Source organism: Chelonoidis abingdonii, chromosome 5 (assembly GCF_003597395.2).
Source record: "Chelonoidis abingdonii isolate Lonesome George chromosome 5, CheloAbing_2.0, whole genome shotgun sequence".
In the NCBI taxonomy this organism is placed as follows: domain Eukaryota; kingdom Metazoa; phylum Chordata; order Testudines; family Testudinidae; genus Chelonoidis; species Chelonoidis abingdonii.
The window spans coordinates 16,572,481-16,592,181 of NC_133773.1; the positions used below are offsets into that span (position 1 = coordinate 16,572,481).

Consider the following 19,701-nt stretch of genomic DNA (forward strand, 5'->3'; position numbering starts at 1 on the left):
CTTACAAAACAAAGGTCACAGACTGAGCCCACATCACTAGAACTAATGACAGCTGCACGTTAACCATTATGGTATGGCCATGGAATGATCAGGGTTCATGGACCTCTGAAAGTAAGAATAAATCTGATCATGCCCTTTGGATAACATGAATTTAAATCTCATTTTAAGAAGTTATTTTTGTGCAAATTAGCCTGTTGCAAAATATATACATAAATTCAGACCAACAAGTGACCTTTTTTCCTCCCATCCTTTACTGAAAAAGAACTTTAAAACATCCACCAACATGAACATATGAAAAATCAAAGAACATTTGACCGGGGAAGTCCAATCCCTTATGTATACAGCTAATGTTAGTTTTTCTCTTTGCTGCAATTGATAAGAATTTCCAGCTGTTCCAGGCTGTGAAGTCATATATCAAACAAAGAAATACACTAACACAAGACGTGTCTTTCAAAGAAGGTTGTTTCCAAATCCATCTCAGCAACTCCAAATAATGAAACATCTGAACGGGACTAGTTCAAATGCCCTTTGTTTGGCAACTCCAAACAATCTCCAAAGCTTGAGAGTCCAGGCCTATCTGCCCCATGGGTGGCCTGACAGAGATTCCCTCCTTCCCTGCTGCCTTCCAGACCAAAATCCAAGCATCCAAAGTTGTTGTTTGTTTGTTTTTAAATGTTTCTTAGGACTAAACATGTTTGTTGAAATGCCAAAGAAAAGGGAACACAACAGACAGAGCAGACTAATGAGATGAGGCACATGCCCATAGATACAGCTCTGAGACTAAACAGCTGGCTTCGAGGCTGTCTGTCTAGGGCTACTTCACCAGTGTGGCGTTAATTATTTAAAAGAGAGAACTGGGGAAACGACCGCCACATCTGTCACCCACACACAGGCAGAACCTTCACTCATTGCAGGACCAGATGCGTTTATTCGAAACATATACTAACTAGCTATTTAATGGGTTAGAATCCTTAGCCAAAAGTTAATTAGGCAAACATATTAAACATCAGTCACCTTACGCGGCAGCACTTTTTTTTTTTTTAAACTTTAATCAGTTTTCATAGGAGGTCTTAACACCCACACAGAAAAAAAAATAAAATAAGGAAAACAAAGCAAAACTACCAGGCAATGAAGTGACAGTGATATACTGAATACTTACAAATATAAAATGGTTGCCATATGTTAACATCCCATGAAAACAGCAATACACCGAGTGATTTTTTAAGGACACAAAAGAAGCTGTCTCTCTAATGCTTTAAATAATAGACAGAGACATGTACCTGTCCCAGACCTGAGAAACAGCTGTTTGTGAACTTCAAAGCTTCTCTCTTTCACCAATAGATGTTGGTCCAGTAAAAGGTATTACCTCACGCACCTCGGCTCTATAATATCCTGGGACCAACGTGGCTACAGCTACACTTTAAATAATACACTAATATATGGAGGAAGAAAGGGAAGGTTTACGTCTACACGTAACCGTTAAAGTGTCCACTGCTCGAGTAATCTGAAGTAATTGGGAGGTAAAGTTTTACTTAGCAGAGCCAAGTCAGAAACTTTATAAAGGATGATTGCTCTGGTTCAGCATATATTATACATATCCCAGAAGATACAAGCACTGCTATGGCAGTCTGCCTGTGTAATGAACTTACCACAAATGTGACTGGCCAATGTAACATGCTGTTATGCAGGAGATTAAATTGAGAAGCAATTTTAAAATTCTGGCTCCCAGACTAGTGTCACTGAAAGAAGGAATGGGGCAGAAATATGACATGCTTTATTTCCAAGAGGAGTCCAAGGGGATGGAAAAGGGAAGCCAGTATCCTTCAGCAGCAACTATCCCTGCCAGCTATTTTATGGAACACCTTTCGGCTAACCATGAATGACCTCACCGCACATTAAGCAGGCGACATCCTTTTGTCTGGGTTGTCAGAAAAGGTGTGTTCCCCTTTAAGGGGGGGAAAGCCAGAGGGCTACCTGCTACATGGAGGCAGCTCCATACCGGGTCACCATGGGGACACTGATCTCGGTGTCCCTCCCAAGTGACAGGGAGAGAAAGGGGCTATTTATGCCCACATCTGTGCAGCAAAAATCCGCTTTTTTTTTTTCACCTGAACCAAGCTGAACCCCTCCCTGCCATGAAAACAATTGAAATACCAGGTTTCATCATGAACAGTTGTGGCCATTATGCTAGTTGCTCCTTCCACAGGAGGCTGAGAAATAATTTTTTTCCCCTCACCATCAGATTGTCCAACGGGAGATGGGGGGTTTTCACCTTCTCCGCAGTGGGTTGGGGGTATAATCGGGAGTTAGGTTATGAGATCGCAACTCGTTAGGTAAGCTGGGGGTAGCTGTCCAGTGCAGGTACTCCATCGGGAATGGATATGGTGATCAGACAGAATGGACTGGGAAAGGATTTAAAGGCAGTATTCTTTAAAGGACCAAAAACGGCAGGGGTGGGAGGGTGTCCACCTACGAGCAATAGTTCCCCCTTAACTCTCATTCAAAGGAAGGATTGGTGAGGTCCCAGCAGTGGGTACACTGGAGAGCAGGATGAGTAAGGGAAAGGGCTGCCAGCAGCCCCCCAGGTATATGCAAATGGTAATGGAATTACCTCCACTGCATAGTTTTATCTGCTGGACACTCCCAGACATTTAGGAACAAAGTGCAGCGTAATTAAACCACATCCAGTCTCCAGTCCTTCTTCCAGCACAGCCGGACAATGAGGACAGTTGTCTGTAAACCAGATTTGAGTAGTCACAGTATCAAGTACCTCAATGCATACATCTCAGCTGTGCCTGGCTTTGCATCAGACATTTTCCTACTCTTCCTCTTAAATCCGGTGCTGCATGCTAACCCCTGAGACTAGATTTCAAAATCAGAAAGCAGAGCTCAAAATACCAACACTTTTCACTGATAGGCGTCAAGAAACTATACAAAGAAAGGGACGTGCAAAGCAATGGTGGGGTGAGAGTTGTATGCTTCCACTTATGGAATGCTCATTTACTGGACACAAAGGTTTGGTGGAGACAGCCCCAGGTACTGGAGTGGGTTTGGGGTAGAATCTTGCTGGAGTTTTCCTGCTGGTTTTGTTTTTCTTGCATTGTTTCTTTAAATAAATGTCAAAGATGCTCAGCGTAGCAGACAGGTATTGCAGATGGCAATAAATAAATTCATTTTAAATAGGAATACTTGTGGCAGCTTAGAGACTAACAAATTTATTTGAGCATAAGCTTTCGTGGGCTACAGCCCACATTAACTTGGGTTTGAATAGAGACTGGGAATGGTTGGGTCATTACACATATTGAGTCTATTTCCCTATGTTAAGTATCCTCACACCTTCTTGTCAGCTGTCTAAAATGGGCCATCCTGATTATCACTACAAAAGTTTTTTTTTCCACCTGCTGATAATAGCTCATCTTAATTAATTAGCCTCTTACAGTTGGTACGGCTACTTCCACTTTTCATATTCTCTGAATGTATATATATCTTCTTACTATATGTTCCGTTCTATGCATCCGATGAAGTGGGCTGTAGCCCACGAAAGCTTATGCTCAAATAAATTTGTTAGTCTCTAAGGTGCCACAAGTACTCCTTTTTGCAGATACAGACTAAGACAGCTGCTACTCTGAAACCTGTCATTTTAAATAGACTCTCACTGTATATTATTTTCAATTGATTTCAATTAAAATGAAGCTATGACCACAGAGGATAGAACAGCGTCAGGACAGAACTTGGGCCAAATTCTCAGAGCGTGTCTCAATTCCATTGGTTACAATGTGAGTAAGGCACATAAATAGGATCTGGGCTTCAGTGTCTCACAGAAACCCCCTAGTTCAGAAATCACCTCCATCATCCCATTCCTTGGGGCAGGTAAAGCTAGGAGCCACCACTAACACAACATGTCAGCGTTCCATAGGCCCCAATTCAAAAAAGTTTTTAAAAGACCTGCTCAATGTTAAGCATGCGCTTAATTCCCATTGATTTCAACAGAACTGAAGCACCCTCCCAGGGCATGAGTGTACCACTGCCTACACTCCAATCCAGGGGTATGCAGACTCATTCAAATCTGCAGGACTTCTTATTTGAAGAATGGTGTAAAACAATACAGTATAAGGAACGGGGAAAAAGAAGAGGGACTAAGTGGTTCGAAGGCAGGGACTGGGCAGCTCAAGAGGCTACAAATGGGATACGGAGCTTTTCAGCGCTCCATCACCAATTTCAATCTTGCCCAGCTCAGTAGTGAGGGAAAGTCATTGCCATCAAATGTTATTGGGTGCCCTTTGTGATAAAAGTGGATCATAAAATCACAGAAATGTAGGTCTGGAAGGGACCCTGAGAGATCAACTAGTCCATCCCCTAGTGAAGCAGGACCAAGTCAACCTAGACCATCCCTGACTAGGTGTTTGGCCAACCCTCCCTTGAAAGCTTATTCCAGAGCTTAACTACATTCTCAGCCCAGCTCTTAGGGTATGTGTACACTGCAATTAGACACCCGCTTCTGGTACCGTTCCAGCTGACTCAGGCTCACGGAGCTCGGCTCATGGGGCTGTTTAATTGTGGTGTACACGTTCATGAGAGGGCTGTAGCTCAAGCTCTGGGACTCTCCCACCTTCCAGGGTCCTAGATCCCAGGCTCCAGCCCAAGCCTGAATGTCTGCACTGTAGTTAAACAGCACCACAGCCTGAGTCCCGAAAGCCCAAGTCAGCTGGCACAGGCTGGCTGCGGGTTTTTAATTGCAGTGTAGACATACTCTTAGAGAACCAGCACACACATTCAGACCCACAAAAATGCACAATTCTCCATACCAGAGAGGCTGAAGGCTGAATGGTCATGGAGGCTGAAAGACCCTCTCACCCCTATAATTAAACTCTCCTGGGTCAAAGTTTGGTGCATTATATGTACCAAAGACCTGTAATTGTCCTATGCATAAAGGATTTTGTTCTGTGGACTAGGACTCAGAAGATGTAGGTAAAATTCACAGTTCTGCCACAGTCTCCCTGTGTGATCTTGGGAAAAATCACTTAAAATCTCTCCATGCCTCAATTTCCCCATCTGTAAAATGGGGACTTCCCTTCTCCCACTTATCTCCTCTCCTGACAATGTAGAATGTCAGCTCTTCAAGACAGGGACTGTCTCTATTCTGTGTTTGCACAGTGACCAGCACAATGGAGCCCCAATCTAAGTTGAGGTCTCTAGACGTTAAGTCAATATCAAACAATAGCAGTAATAACTTGGTTTACTAATTTGGCTCCTTCCATAATTACTAAATTTGCATTTTTTTTAAAGTGCTAGATAGGCATGGCCTTTCATTTTCAGTTTTTATTCGTTTTTCACAGAACGTTCCCAGGTTTTACAAAAGCTAGCCTTCATTGTTTTTAAACCAATTTTCACCCAAGTTCTGGACAAGGAAAGCACATTAGGTAGATGTGTTTATGAACTATGCTGCTTCCTGCATCCCTAGTGTCCCACCTGGCTGATGTGGAGAGACTATTTTCCAGGACTGCAGGAGAGAGAGCCTTAGAAGAGACAATTTGAAAAAACTGCTGAGAGTCTACAGTACTTAGATCTTTTGGAATTTATACTGAAGCCCCTTATATCAAGCGTAACAACATGGAACTATTTTTAAAAGAAAATAAAGAATAAAGGCTCAAACTGCTTTTACTCTCAATATTCTTATTTTTCTCTATTGGTTGTTTTTTGTTCTGGCATCCTGTCCCCAGATATTAACCTCAATATTTACCCAGAAAACTGTGAAGTTAATTTTTTGCATTGATTTTCATCTATTTTTTTTTTATTTTTGTAATAAACACTGATAAATTTCAGAGAAATTTTAAACAAAATAAAACCCAGAAATAAAAGGCCTTATACATACGGGACTCAGAGCAAAAAGTCAGTAAACCTTTTGCTGAGAGCAGTTAATTCTTTCTCAAATCTGCGCATCAGGGATGCAAGTAGCATGTTCCCACAAACTTTCACTACAGATCACCAAGTGAGAAAATACATATGCTTGTCTGTGTTGTCACATGCCACCAAAAAACAGAAAAGAAAATAAGTGAGTCGGTCCAGGTTTGAGGACAAACTGTTTAAATAAAGGAAAACAACAAAGACCAGGAGAAATGGGGGAACTTGCAAAAAGGAAAAGCAAAGGGTCTTTAACCAGCAATGACCTGATAAGACTAAGTAGGACTTATTTCATAATAAGTTCAACAGAAATTAACAGAAAAAATTGGGAACTTCCAGTAACATATTCGTTTTTCATCCTAGAAAACAGTTTTTGAAATTTGTAAGATATTGTACTCTGGGAATGGGGAAAAAATTAGACTTCAAAGTCCTAATTAGGTTATGTTCTGAAATCCTCTACAACTAACATACGGACTTTTTGACTGTATTCCTTAACTCAGATTTGTTCTTACTCTTTTCTGAGATTTTTTTATATGAAAGGGTTAAGACATAACTGAATTACAAAGCAATGGTCAAGGGGAGGAAGAGAGACGGCCCAAAAGAGAAAAATATTAAAATTAAGGACCTGAGGAGTGGTAGTGTAAGGCCGCACAATGCTGTTTTTGTTTCATAGGTCCTTCTGAGCTTCACTAGCATTCACAAGTGAGTGAAAAACAAATGAAGCAGCTGTTGTCAACAGGAAGAACAAAGATTTCAATGACACAAGCTCCTCTTGTCAGGGAATCTGGTAAACATCCAACTAAAAGCATATTCAGAATTGGTTCCTGCAGTTCAAGAATATCAAACCAAGTGCTCAACACTAGCTGGTTCATGCAATCTTAGCGGCATGCAAGATCATTTTCCACTATGTTTGTTACCCTTTGGGGACAATTAAGTATTATAAAAGTTTTTTAAAAGAGCCCAAGTGATATTTCAATGACTTCCTGTGTTTTACATGACTTACTTGATAATTTGTTTCATTTTCCCTAGCTGATTACTGGGGTAACGTGTGCACAAAATACCTTTAAAATTATTTGCCAAAAAATCTATACTAGTATCTTGTGCTCCTTCCCATGGTCTTCAAACTGTTCACTATATATTAAAAACAAACAGATCAGCTGTAACCATTTAAAGCCTCCCTCTTCTGCATGCCTCTACGTGTAACTGTTTTGCAAACTAAAGCCTAAAATATAAGAAAGATGTTCCAAAACTGGAACTGAAGTACAATTTTTGGGATATATACATAGAACTTTAACCTTCCTACCCCACCAAAACAACGCTTTACTTGGATTTTCCTCTCCCTTTATCTTAGACCACTATTGCAATTCATTTTGTTCAGGACATAGTAAGCAATAGACCCTAAAAATGAAGCCAACATCACTAGAAGACAGAGCTAGTCAGGTTATTATAACCACAGCATGCAGCACAGTCAGAGCACGTTATCTCTGCATTGCAACTAGGTGTCCATAAGCTCAGGGGAGCAAGACTACTCAGGCTGCCCATACACTCAGACAAACCAGTCTATGTCTGAATCTATCTATTAATTTTGGTGCTCTGCTTTGTCCATAAAAGCAAACAGATTCTGCCACTTTTACTTATGCTGAACAGTACTTAACGCCACAAGAAATCCCACTGAAATCAATGGGAATATGCACAGTAAAGGAAACTCAATGGAACGGTGTGGCAGAATCCGGCCCAAATAATTTAAAGATGGAAACCACCTAGTACCTCTGCCAACATATCTCCCTGAAAACTCAAGTTTGTTCCCTTCTGTATCTTTACCAGTGCTTTGTCCCAAGTGATGCAGCTTCCACCAGTTCCCTTAGGCAATGCCAGTCTGATAACTCTGGCTGCCAGCAAGATTGTCCTGATATTCATCATAAACCTCTTCTTTCTTAATTTTGGCCCATTACTCCTAGTCACATCCTCTTTCTTCACAGGTCAATCTCTTTCCTCATCTCTGAAATCTGTCTAGTTTGTCAGCAGCTTTCTGATAATGAAATTCCCACACCTGAATGCAACATCTCCAGGTGTAGACCTGTATAAAGAGGAATTATCATTTCACTTCTCCATAATATGATGTGCCTCTGGGCCTGCAACTCAAAATGGCATTGACCTTTTGGGCTGCCAGGTAATTTCAGATATAATTTGCCATCTTCCATCACTCTAAGTCTGTTCACTATTGCTGCTTTTTTAGGTTTCTCCCACCATCCGAACATCTGTATTTTGCATTATCTCATCCCAGACACATTAGCTTGCATTTTCCCAAATTGAATTTTATTTTCTTATTTTTGTTACTGTTTCTAAAGTCTTTAAATGCCACTGTAATATTTTTCTGTCTTCGTATACAAAATCTTCCTGTTTAGTCATTTGAAAATTACATTAATAAGCCTCACTTCAAGATCATTAATAAAATTATTAAATAAGATCAGGCCTTTCAGGAGATCCCTTCTTTTATTTTTGTCACTATTACCCACCCACNATGCTTATTAGCATGCATGCATATTGTCCCTATTCAGCAAGGTACTTAAGCACATAACCAATCTGAAATATGTGAGCAACACCATGCCTTCAATAGAACTATTCAATGTGTTTAAAGTCAGGCATACGCTTAAATACCTTGCTGAACTGAGGCTTAAATTCTTATTTCACTTTATGAAGTGAGCTAAGTACAAACACACTGTCAGTTTCAATGAAGAATATGTAAAGCACAGTATCCGTTTTGGAAGCACGCCAGTGATGCTGCAGCTGTATTATGGGAAGCCCTGTACTTCTCTGCCAGTCTATCTTGATTGCAACAATTACTCTACAAACTCTCAATTACTTTCATTTAAACAAAAGCGTGGGATTCACTGCACAGGCCAAATCCTGCTTGCCTTATTTACAGCAATACTTGCATGAGGAAAGCAGGCAGGATTTTAGCCTGAAGAGCTTGCACATTCAAAATCTATTACTGTAATCTTTCAGTGAGAAACCAGAGTAGACATAATTCATGTAAACCAGGAAATGGAACTTTTATGTCAGTAGATATTTACTCAGATTGTTTAATTTCAATCAAATACTGTACGGTGTGAGAGCAATGCTTCAATTTCAAAGTTATTTGATCATCTTATTGCCATCTACTCTGCACACACATCAGCTGAAATGTGGAAACTGAATTGAGATGAATTCAAAAGCAGTTTAAGATGCTAAAAAGGTAGAAAAATATGGTCTTGATTCTGGTCCCACTGAAGTCAATGGGAATTCTGCCACTGACTTCAAAGAATGGGAACCCTTTGTTTCAGCTGGATACAACTACAAATATCGTTTCAAAGCCTGCATCTGAAAAGCTGCCTATTAAAGGAGTAGGAATAAAGAGAGATATTAATAACAATTTATTTTAAAACAGACACCAGTTCCTCCTGTACAAGCCTACGAGAAGCCAAGTCAAAGCCTCTGGGTTTTCTCTGCAAGGATTGATGACGACATCAGAAATATCTACAGCAAGGAAGGAAGGAAGGGGAAATATCTGCTCTGCTTTAGCTGCTTCTGATATCCTGCAGCCACAGAAGGAGAATCACGGAAAATTAAGTTCAGGCTTTGGCAGTTAAAAAGAAGAGGAGATGGTTTTCAAATATTTTATTTAAAAATGTAATTGGGAATCATTCTTTTAAAAAACTCTAAGGGTCGGACATTTGGGCAGAAGCAGCCAGGGTTTATATTGGCATCAGCTGACATAAAACCAGGCACAGTTCCTGGAAAGCCCCCAATCTGCTGGGGGAAAGGGAAGGTTCTGTGTCACAAAGTGAATGCAACCTCCATCCCCACCAGGAGGCCCACTAGGGATCAGCACAGTGCAAAACATGGATAACGGTAGCTGGGAAGGAAGCACAGTCAGAACAGATGGGGTTCAGTGCATGCCACCAGATGGGCTCCTATGGATCCCTCAACTAGAATTAAAACTGTCCCTTATCCAACGTAGGGCAAATGGCAATTTACACCTCCTTGTGCCAATTTGTTGAATCTGGAATGAATGGTTCAATACCACTAGTTTACACCAGGGACGAGCTTGGCCCTAAATGCAGATTCTGTAACTGCTCCAAGTTATTGATCAGTTTTTGGTTTCAATTCAATTCACCTTTAAATTAAAAAGAAACAAGAATCATCAAACAGAAACACTCAGGTAAAACTCACAGCTATTCTGCTGACTTCCTTTGCTCAGGGATGAATTTCACCCTCTCTGAATTTAAGTCCCAGTGTAGCTGTTTTCATAGTGGCTTAAGTGGTGCAGAGGCCTCATACCTTCTGCACAGGTGTGAATTTCACCCTGAGCTCTTAGTTATGCATAACACAGTGCTTCGTATTTACAGATATCAAAATCCCTAGTCACGTCTCCTTTAAGCACACCAGATACCTACCCCCAAAAAAGTTAATCTAGGTACAAACATCATTTTGCATACCATCAATATTGTAATGAAGAGGTATTTTGTATGCAGTAAGTTGTATCACTACACTGCCACATCAGCTGACACTGCCACATCAGCCTGCTTCATGCTGCTATCTAAAAATGTACCACTTTGTAAGAAATGCCACACTATAAATCTACAGGCAGTATTTTGTGGGTATCTAACAAACTACAGCCAGCAGCCAGATATGGAGAGAACAAAAATATGTTCTGGCATTAATCCAATAAAACCAGAGGTTTGCCAACCAAATGGATTTATTTTAAGAATTTTTTGCAGCTCTCAAGCTCCATATAGATGTTGCCGTACTTACAAAAGTTTTTAATTCATCAGCCTACAAAAATTAAACATTGTGTAAGTACCAAATAGCAAAAATGAAGGGGAAACGACTGTATTCCCCCCATCCACGTAGGAAACAACTCAAGGTAAGTTAAATTACAAAATGAACTTTGTCTGATATTTTGTGGTACTTAATCTATATAACATTTCTAATTCCATTACAAAGAACTCCAGAAGACAGCAGGCAGATTGCTGCTACATTAGGAAGTAATATTAGATCCACTACATAAGGAATTACTGGGAGGTATCCAGCAATAGTCTGAGCTGTGCCAATGGAAAGTCAAGAGTTCAAATATGTACATTTCTTTCATAGCTGTCAGTCTTCTGACTTGCCATGTACTGCTTATCTTTAGACCAAAACCTGTGACTTTTTCTCCCATGCAGTGTTATGGACATACTTGTTATAGCTGGATAACTTCTCCAAAGTGGTACTACGTAGACTCTGTACAGATTTTCATCTACAGCTTGTATTTCCTCTGAACACTGCTGGAAAGAACTGCCCTGCAGTTAGGTACTTTGTCTGCCTTGCAATTACAACATGGCATATTGTCTTCTGCTGTGACACTTCACAGCCCAACAAGCCCTTCCCTTAACAACAAAAATACAGCATGTTCAAATACTTTACACTGTGTTTTAATATAGATCAATAAATATTTTGTGCATTTCCTGTTCAACTGGCATAGTGTCAGGCTAGTACTAGATATGGTAGTGATTAGGAACAAGTTCAGGATTTCCTGTGTTTAGGACACACTGTGGGCCTAAGTTACCACTCCATTACTCCAGGTTTAAGCTACTTAACACATGCTTGGTGAGGAGGGGATACATTTTTAAACCTGATTAATTCATGCCGTCCTGATGATAAAATTGGTTTTCTCATAGCTCTGCGTGGTGTCAATTCATCTTAGCTGAGATCAAAATCTGTTTGGCTATGGCTGCTGCATTACACCACTGATATGCCAGCAAAACTCCACTGAAATCAATGAGAATTACACTGGAGTCATAGCCAAGCAGAATAGCTCTAACAAACTGACATCTCAGTTACGACAAATCAACATCACACACAGTTATGAAAAAGCAAATTTTATTATCAGGACATCATCATAACTGGATTTCAAACTCATCCCCTCTCCCCAAAACCTAATTCTCAGCATTTCTCCACCATTATAAAATAATGCAGGCTCTCTCTCACCCCCTGAAAGTATTTGAATCTATTCATTTGCAACTTTTCTCTTCCAAAGCATTATTCAATATACAAAACAGATGTGCATCCACTGGTCAGCTATTAGCAGGGCAGGGCAGAATCTGGGGCTAAAAAGAGCCAGGCTGTCAGTAAGCAGGGGAGAGCGGCCAGAGTCAGGCATGGCAGAAGTCCCCTGGGAGAGGAGGCAGTGGGAAGCTGGAGCAATGCAGGAAAAAAGGACAAAGCCCTGGCAGGCAGTGCTCCGTTAAATGAGCACAGAAGAATCCTACCAAAGGTCCTGAAATAGGAGGGACTGGGAAAGGCAAAAGGGAAAATCCCCTGAGAGCTGTAACCCAGAGTGTTTTTGTGTTTGCAAAGTAAAACCATGCCTCGAAAGAGACTCTGGGTGTGACAGTGGATCCTTCCTGGGTTGCAGATAAGCCAGCACCTTACACATCCTGATTCAGGGAAACATTTTAAGCACATGCTTCAGCGCCAGTGAAGCCCCCTAAGGCTGAGTACTGGCTTAGTAACAGAAAGCTCATCCCAAACTCCTCTTTCCTACTGTAGTAGTTGTTCTCCTCCAAGGGTTAATGGTCTGGGAGTCTTCCCCCTCTTACAGTGTAAAGACCTGACAGCTAATTATAATCTCCACACAGTTCTGATTCCTGATGAGCATGGTAGCATTAAACAGGAAACCTAACTACAGGAAATTAAGTTTAAGCGAAAGTGATCTTAAAAGCCTAGGGCATCTCTGAATTTGGGAGGTGGAGATCTCAAGCCTGTAGAAATAACATCCAGCCAGTGACATCTAGAATAAGGCTTGTTTAGCCATGATGTTGTTAGAAGACTGCTGCAGTTGTTAAATTAGTGCCTCCTTTTATCATTACACGTTGAGCAGTGGTACATATCCTGACACATAATTTTAATAATAGCTTGTAAGTGTCACTGATAATGTAAGAGGTTTAACAATGAGTGCAAAGATTATCCAGAAGAAAGCATCTTAAATCCTATTAAAGAACAGCTAATCTGCATAAAACTTATGACAAGCCAGACCTTTTCAGGGTTTAATAATCTACCTGAATATTCATTTTTAAAGCACCATCCAAATCAGTTTGGACGCAGATGATTACTTAAAGTCCATTCCAAAGCTGTAAAATACACCAGGGAAATAACACAACGAAGAAAAACAGAACTGCCTTTAGCCAAAACCCCAGACAATTAAATTCAGCATCAGTGGATATAGTTCAGACAAGATACAGAATAAAGCTTTCACCAAATACTTACTGGCCACTTTTATGTAGGACGGGGGCTGGACAGAGCATAAAATTGGATTCCACCGTTACTGGTTTTTCATCTGAAAAAGAAAACATCACATGAGCTAAATATATTGCACTATAGTCACATGAGAAGCTGACATGTCTGAATATGATGCAATCTAGTTTTCTTCAATTAATTTTGGATATTGATTTGATTCAAAGCTGCCCTGATTTGTAAGTTATTAAGGCCCCAATTCAGGAAAGGACTTGTGTTTAAATCCACAGGACAACACTTATGCCCAGGCTTAACTTTAAGTGCCATTGACTGCTTAAAGTTAAGTGTGAGCTTTAGTGCAGTCCAGGACAAGGACGCTTTCTTGAACTGGGGTTTAGTGAGAAAGTGTTTTTAATAATATTGACAGTCTCACTACTAATTAGAAGATGAAGGGCAGGTTCTTATAAGCAGGCCTGTACTGCTAATTTCTATCCATTGTAGCCAGTGACCATTATTACAATAACTTACAATTCTGTAGCATTTCTCATTCTGAAGGCTCCCGAAGCTCTCTCCAAAGCATGGCTGCTTTACCGATAGCTCAAGGTTAACTACCATAGTGTCAGGCTATGCCCTGCCACTCTGCAGGTGTGAAAGGTGGGAGGACACAAGGAGCCCCTGCACAGCAGCAGGAAGTGACTGCAGTCCTTCCACCCATTCTCTGGGATACAAGACACCCCAAAAGAGGTGGGAGGGATCAGAGAGGAAGGCCATTGTCCCACCCATCCCCGTACACACTGGCCTATGCTACTCTCTAAAGGGCGAAAGGAGCTCTCCCATCATGTGTACCACAGGACTCTAGGAGGAGGTCTGACACCCAGAGGCAAAGTCCCTCTCATAACTCACCCTGGGCTGGGCTGTTCTGGGACTGCGCCTTAAAGACACAACTCAGCACACAATCAGGAAATCACCTATCTGCGGGAGTAAGCTCTGAGGCAACTCCATCCTGTAGATAAATAAAGCCAGATATGCAAATGGCTTAGAGATGATTGAGGAAAGCTGTTGCTAGGTCATGGGAGATGCACATTACATCTGGATGTGGTACATTCTGCACCAACTGCTCATGCCAGAACTGGGGCTAGCTGCAAAGGGCGGAGGGGGAGGCAGGCTTCACACATGGCCATATGCTTTTGTCTTAAGGTTACATTTTATAGTTTAGTAGTAGTAGCAGCATTACAAGTACACTTCGTTTCAGCATTTGGTAATAATTCTCTACAAATGTTAGAAAACAAACCGCCAAGTCTAACATCTAAAACCAAACAAACCTACAAAATTATTGTTTGCCCCAAGGTCATTCCTACAGGCAACCCCAATGTAGGAAGATGGGGTGTGTGCCCGTGTGCTATTCACCCTGATCAACACTTACTCAAGTGTATAGTCTCATCTCCTTTCATTAGGCTTACGAGTAGCGGGAGTTTACTGGGAGGAGGAAACCCACTCAGTACCCTTCACAGGGCTGCCTTCCTCAGAGTATCTTCAGCCCATGTTAGGGTTCTGTCGTTCTCTTCTGCTTGTGTTCCGATATAAAACTACCCTACCCCTGGCAACGTGGCAGCCTCATGCAGCACACCACCAAGCCACTCCAGTATCTGGTGTTGGTATTTACACCAGGGCAAAGTTGGTGTAAAATACTATCATTCTGGTTTAGTAGTGTTTTGCATCCACTTTGCAGTAGTGTAAATGACCAAACAAGGTGCAGTGCATCAGAGAATCAGGCCCCTAGTGCCTAATGTTATTGGCCTATAATTCTAGAAAAGCTAATAGCATCTGATCTTATGCGCCAGTGGCACTTCTGCCATTGCATGTTGGTAGTAGCATTGTTAGTAATCCGTGCTAAAACGGAGGAAAGTAAACAGAGACATGGAGAGGTTAAGTGAATTGCCTGTAGTCGCAGAACAAGTCAGTGGCAGAGACAGGAATAGAACACAGGAGTCCTAACCACTAGGAAGCTGGTCTATGTGCAGATGCCAATATCTACATCCAAAGTACTCATATTTCCAAAACCTTCAGATATTTCTCCTAAATCTGAAATGTGTATAAAGAATAAATAAAGTCAATTTTGTTCCTCTGCAACTACAATGATCTAAATGTTTCAAATGTTCCCCGAGCCATCTGGATAACTGAGTTTTACCAGAATACTGTAGCCATATGTGCAAGAATTACTCCACCCTCCTCTGAATTGTAGCCACTTCTGACCTAGATCACACAACTTGTTTATACTGTACAGTCAGAGCAAATCAGCACAAGTTAATGATAGGAAGTCAGAATGTCATGTTCAGTTGAAATGGAAGGACAATTTATATAGACAGAATGTAATTACCCAATTTGACTTTAGCCAGACCACCTGGGCTAGCACATTTACTCTTACAAACTGTTCTGTGAGATCTTTAACAAACGCACGTGATCAGGACCTCATATCCTGAAGAGTGGAACAAATGTGATGGAACCACATTTGTGTACAGGAAGATGGGAATCTGGAGGAAAGTAAGTGCACTGTATAAATTAGAAACTACTCAAAATCCTTGTGTTTTATTCTATATGCCCACTCTTCACTTATTTTGCAATCATGGTTTATTTTTAAGGATATTTACTTCTTAAGGCAAGTATCGGGGTACTCATGTTAGTCTGTATCCGCAAAAACAACAAGGAGTCCGGTGGCACCTTAAAGACTAACCAATTTATTTGGGCATAGGCTTTCGTGGGTTAAAAAACCTCACTTCTTCAGATGCAAAATCCATTAGCTATTCACTTTGGTTCCCGAACATCAAAAAGAACAGATGTTTACTAGCAGGGCCCAGCTTGTAGTCATTTGTACCAGTACAAAATGGGTGTAAAACATTACTGGATCAAAACAGAAGCCTTTTACATTTCCTTTGCACTGGTGCAAATGACCGCTCACAATGAAGGGCAACAAAGAATTAGGCTCTGAGTGTTTTTCTGAAAATTTACATTCTCTTTCCCTTATAATTTGTTTAACTGAAGTTTCTAAGAGCTGTGTAGAATAAACTCTGCTCTCTTTCTCATTAAGAGCTCGTCTGACTATGGATCAGCTCCTGCAGTCCTTCACTCAGGCATCACGCCCACTGAAGTCAACTGGAGTTTTGCCTGAGTGAGAACTAAACACTGTAGGATCTGGCTAATTATGAATATTAATAAAAGCAAAAAATATAATGTAGAAAAAACTGTTCCCTTGGAACTGAAAAGGGTATATAGAAAAGTGTTTTGATCTGCAATCACCTTTTTTATACACAAATCCTAGAGGTGAAACTAGTGCATTAAGCCACTGCTATCCACACCTTATGGCTGTATGGAGTTCATTTTTCAAATTGCTAAGCAGAACTTCCATGCACAGATCTAATTTGCTATAATTATTGGGAATTTCACAGCAGAACTCCAGCAGGTCACTTATGTCAATTATTTTTACACAAATTATGGCAATGTTAAAATAATTTTCATACCATTCCATTAATCTTATGATGTACTCTCACGTGTGTATAATATTTGCACTACAATGCTCACATTACCTCTTACCATCAAAAGTGAAATAATTATTATATAACCCATGTAAGTTTATCCAGATGCACAATCAGTGAAAACTTGAATGCACTAATACCTTTTGCAAAACCCCTTTTCCTTTTTCTTGTTGCTTTTCTTAGGCCTGGTCTACACTTAAAAGTTTTACCAGCATCATTATTTCAGCTGAGCGTGATTTTATTTATTTTTTTGGTTATAATCAAAATAGTTATATCAGTAAAAGCCCTAGTGTGAAAACCGTTACATCAGCGTAAAGGTGCCTTATTCTTGTGTAGTTTAGTCTGCTTCCTGAACTGGAATAAGTACTTTTATACTGGTGCTTATACTAATAAAGCTAGTACTTTTATGCTGGACTCTGTGCCAAAAGGGGCACGCATTTCCTGCACGAGCCTCCTTGAGCAGAACCACAGCGGTTCCACTGTCAGCCAGGGATGGCCAGTGTTTTTATAGGGAACTGGATTTCCTTCTCTGTACCTCAAACAGGTGACACTTTGACAATGACACCACAAGCCACCAATGTAACTCAAGTGTGACCTGGAACAACCATCTCTTGGGCTGAGAATGTGGGCCCATTCCTTAGCGTCTCTGCTGAGAGAGCCAAGAAAGGATTGCCAATCAATCCAAGTTGTAGTGATGTTTTCTCCTATGTTTGACCTGCTCATTAGGAGCCAAATTGACACCACCAACTTATTTCCTACAGGCTGCTGGACAGCCAGACATTAACAACAGCCTGTGGCTAATACCAACCTGGACTGGATTCAAATCACTGACAAGAGGCAAAAACACTTATACCCCATTACCAGTCCTCTGAGCCATCCCAGTTCCCTCCTTTATTATTTCACTTCATCCCTCCTCCCTTTCGATTTGCATAAAATAGAGAAGTAAGAGAAAATTCACAGCAGTAAAAATAAATGTCTATGGCAGACACTTATGGTGATTTATCCTGGATTCACTGCAGTTTACCTTAGACTTTGATACTTACTAATGGTTGTGCCATTTACATGGTAGGTGCAAGTAACACTCTCTTGTTTTCTGCCCAGTGTGAAGCCACTGCCTCTGAGGACAACATGGAACTCCTCTGAAAACATAAAATTATCAGGCTTTAGCGGCTGTGGCAGGAGCCAGTTTTATACCAGTTGAGTCTGAAGTCATCTAGCTACAAAACAGGGACAGCACAGGCAGTAACACCCCAAATCTACTCATACCACCTTGCTACAGTGCCCCAATGTGCCTCACATTTCACCTAGAGAGAGTCATCTGCAGTGAGAGAGTAGTTTTGTTTCTATGCTTAAAGGTCTTTGAAATGCATATGCCCACCTAGCAACTAAGGTGAGGTCATATCCTTCTGCTCTGCAATGGAAAGGTCAACTTCATGGGTCTCAGCCCCACAAACGAGATATTATGTAAAGCACAGCAAGCCTACAGGTTCTTATATACAATATATGGTAGACGGGCCTGATACAAAACTCTTTGGAGTCAGTGGAAAGATTCCTGTTGACTACAGTGCACTTTGCATCAGGCCCTTTGAGAGCATCAGATATTGGCTGGCTTGAATTTGTTCTGAAAACTGGATGGTGATCATGAAATTCTCTTTGAGTGACTAAAGAGTCTTTCTTTATTTAAACCATTGCTCTGAATCCAGTTAATCCAGTAACTTTTGTAATTTTTTTTTTTTTTTTACAAAACAACAAAATAAAAAGATTTTGCAATAACCTTATTTTCCATGAATGCAAAGCATGTGTGGATTGCGAAATCAGAAAGAGGCAAAGAAAAAAATTCGGAATAGGTCAAACTCGGGGGAAATTAACACTTGCGCTGCCTTTCAAGTCTGGGCTGCAATTTTGTGTAATTACTCTCTAGCATTTTAACATATATTTCTTCTAGTAATACATCATAATGGTCCCTTCTGACCTTAAGTCTATGACTCTAAATCAGCAAATCGCTGTTTTCAGAATCATATGGAAAAAAGCTGAAAGTCCATGTCCATGGCATGGTAAAAATTATTATGAATGTATGTGATTACACTTATCAGGACTTTAAAAATCAAAATGATCATAGTAGCTGTACATGGAGTTACATGTGAATATATCATTACTCTGAATGCAAGAGCAACAGTATAGCTTCCATGACAGATTCTGCTAGTCCCTTAGTGAAGGAAACTGATTTACTGTAATTCTGATTTCATTTGACTAATTGCAAGGTTTCACAGAATTTATAAGCCCATCTCTAATTCAATTTCATTCACCACACTTAGTGAATATCAGATAAACAAACAGTTTTGTGACTATTTTTAACTTCTGAAAAAATAACTCTCTCATTGGACAGTTACAGTATTTGTTTACTGTAACATATTTCTGTGACTTGAAACGTAACTTGATCCATTTCATTTGATATGGAGAACTGTGTATACCTTCAAGGTGGAAAGTTGAGTAGTAAAATGCATGGCTTTGAGACTAGCATGGTGGTTCAAAGAATGTGCAATCTATTGCCACATGAGTTTCTGGACTATGACTACAGTGTGTTTGTACAGAGTCTAGTCCATGATTAGATTCTAGATGCTATCTCAATACAAATAACTACTGATAATAGTAACAACAACATTGCTCAGTTTGTCATTCACTGGACAATATGGAGTTGCCAGACACAGGATTGAGAGTGGGAGCTGTCTGTCCATCCCTCAAAATTTTTCCACTGCATTTATCCTAGGCTGCAAGAGGAGGAGTTAGAGAACAACCCTCCAAACGGGGAGAAAGAAGGAAGAACCCCATCTTTCCTTAATTTCTTTTCTGTCTAGTGGAGTTTTAGCTACACATTTTACACAAAGCAGAAAACAGCACCATCATAATTATTTGTATATTATTTTCCATTTCTAATAACTTACCTCCCACGCAGACACTTGATGGTTCCAAATATAAAATCTCTGTGCATGACTGCTTCAGTATCTATGGGTGGGGA

At 40.5% G+C, this 19,701-nt stretch overlaps 1 protein-coding gene across 4 annotated transcripts in view; it reads right to left on the reverse strand.

Annotated features, from left to right (window-relative positions):
• Positions 1–19,701, reverse strand: part of ANTXR2 (ANTXR cell adhesion molecule 2) — a 170,701-nt gene that overhangs the window by 112,327 nt on the left and 38,673 nt on the right. For all 4 annotated transcript variants that reach the window (XM_032796839.2, XM_032796840.2, XM_075066095.1 and 1 more), the window contains exons 8-10: positions 19,628–19,688; positions 17,729–17,824; positions 13,189–13,258 (exon numbers count right to left, since the gene is read on the reverse strand). In XM_032796839.2, coding sequence (XP_032652730.1) covers positions 13,189–13,258; positions 17,729–17,824; positions 19,628–19,688 — 227 coding nt within the window. The remainder of the gene's footprint in view (positions 1–13,188; positions 13,259–17,728; positions 17,825–19,627; positions 19,689–19,701) is intronic.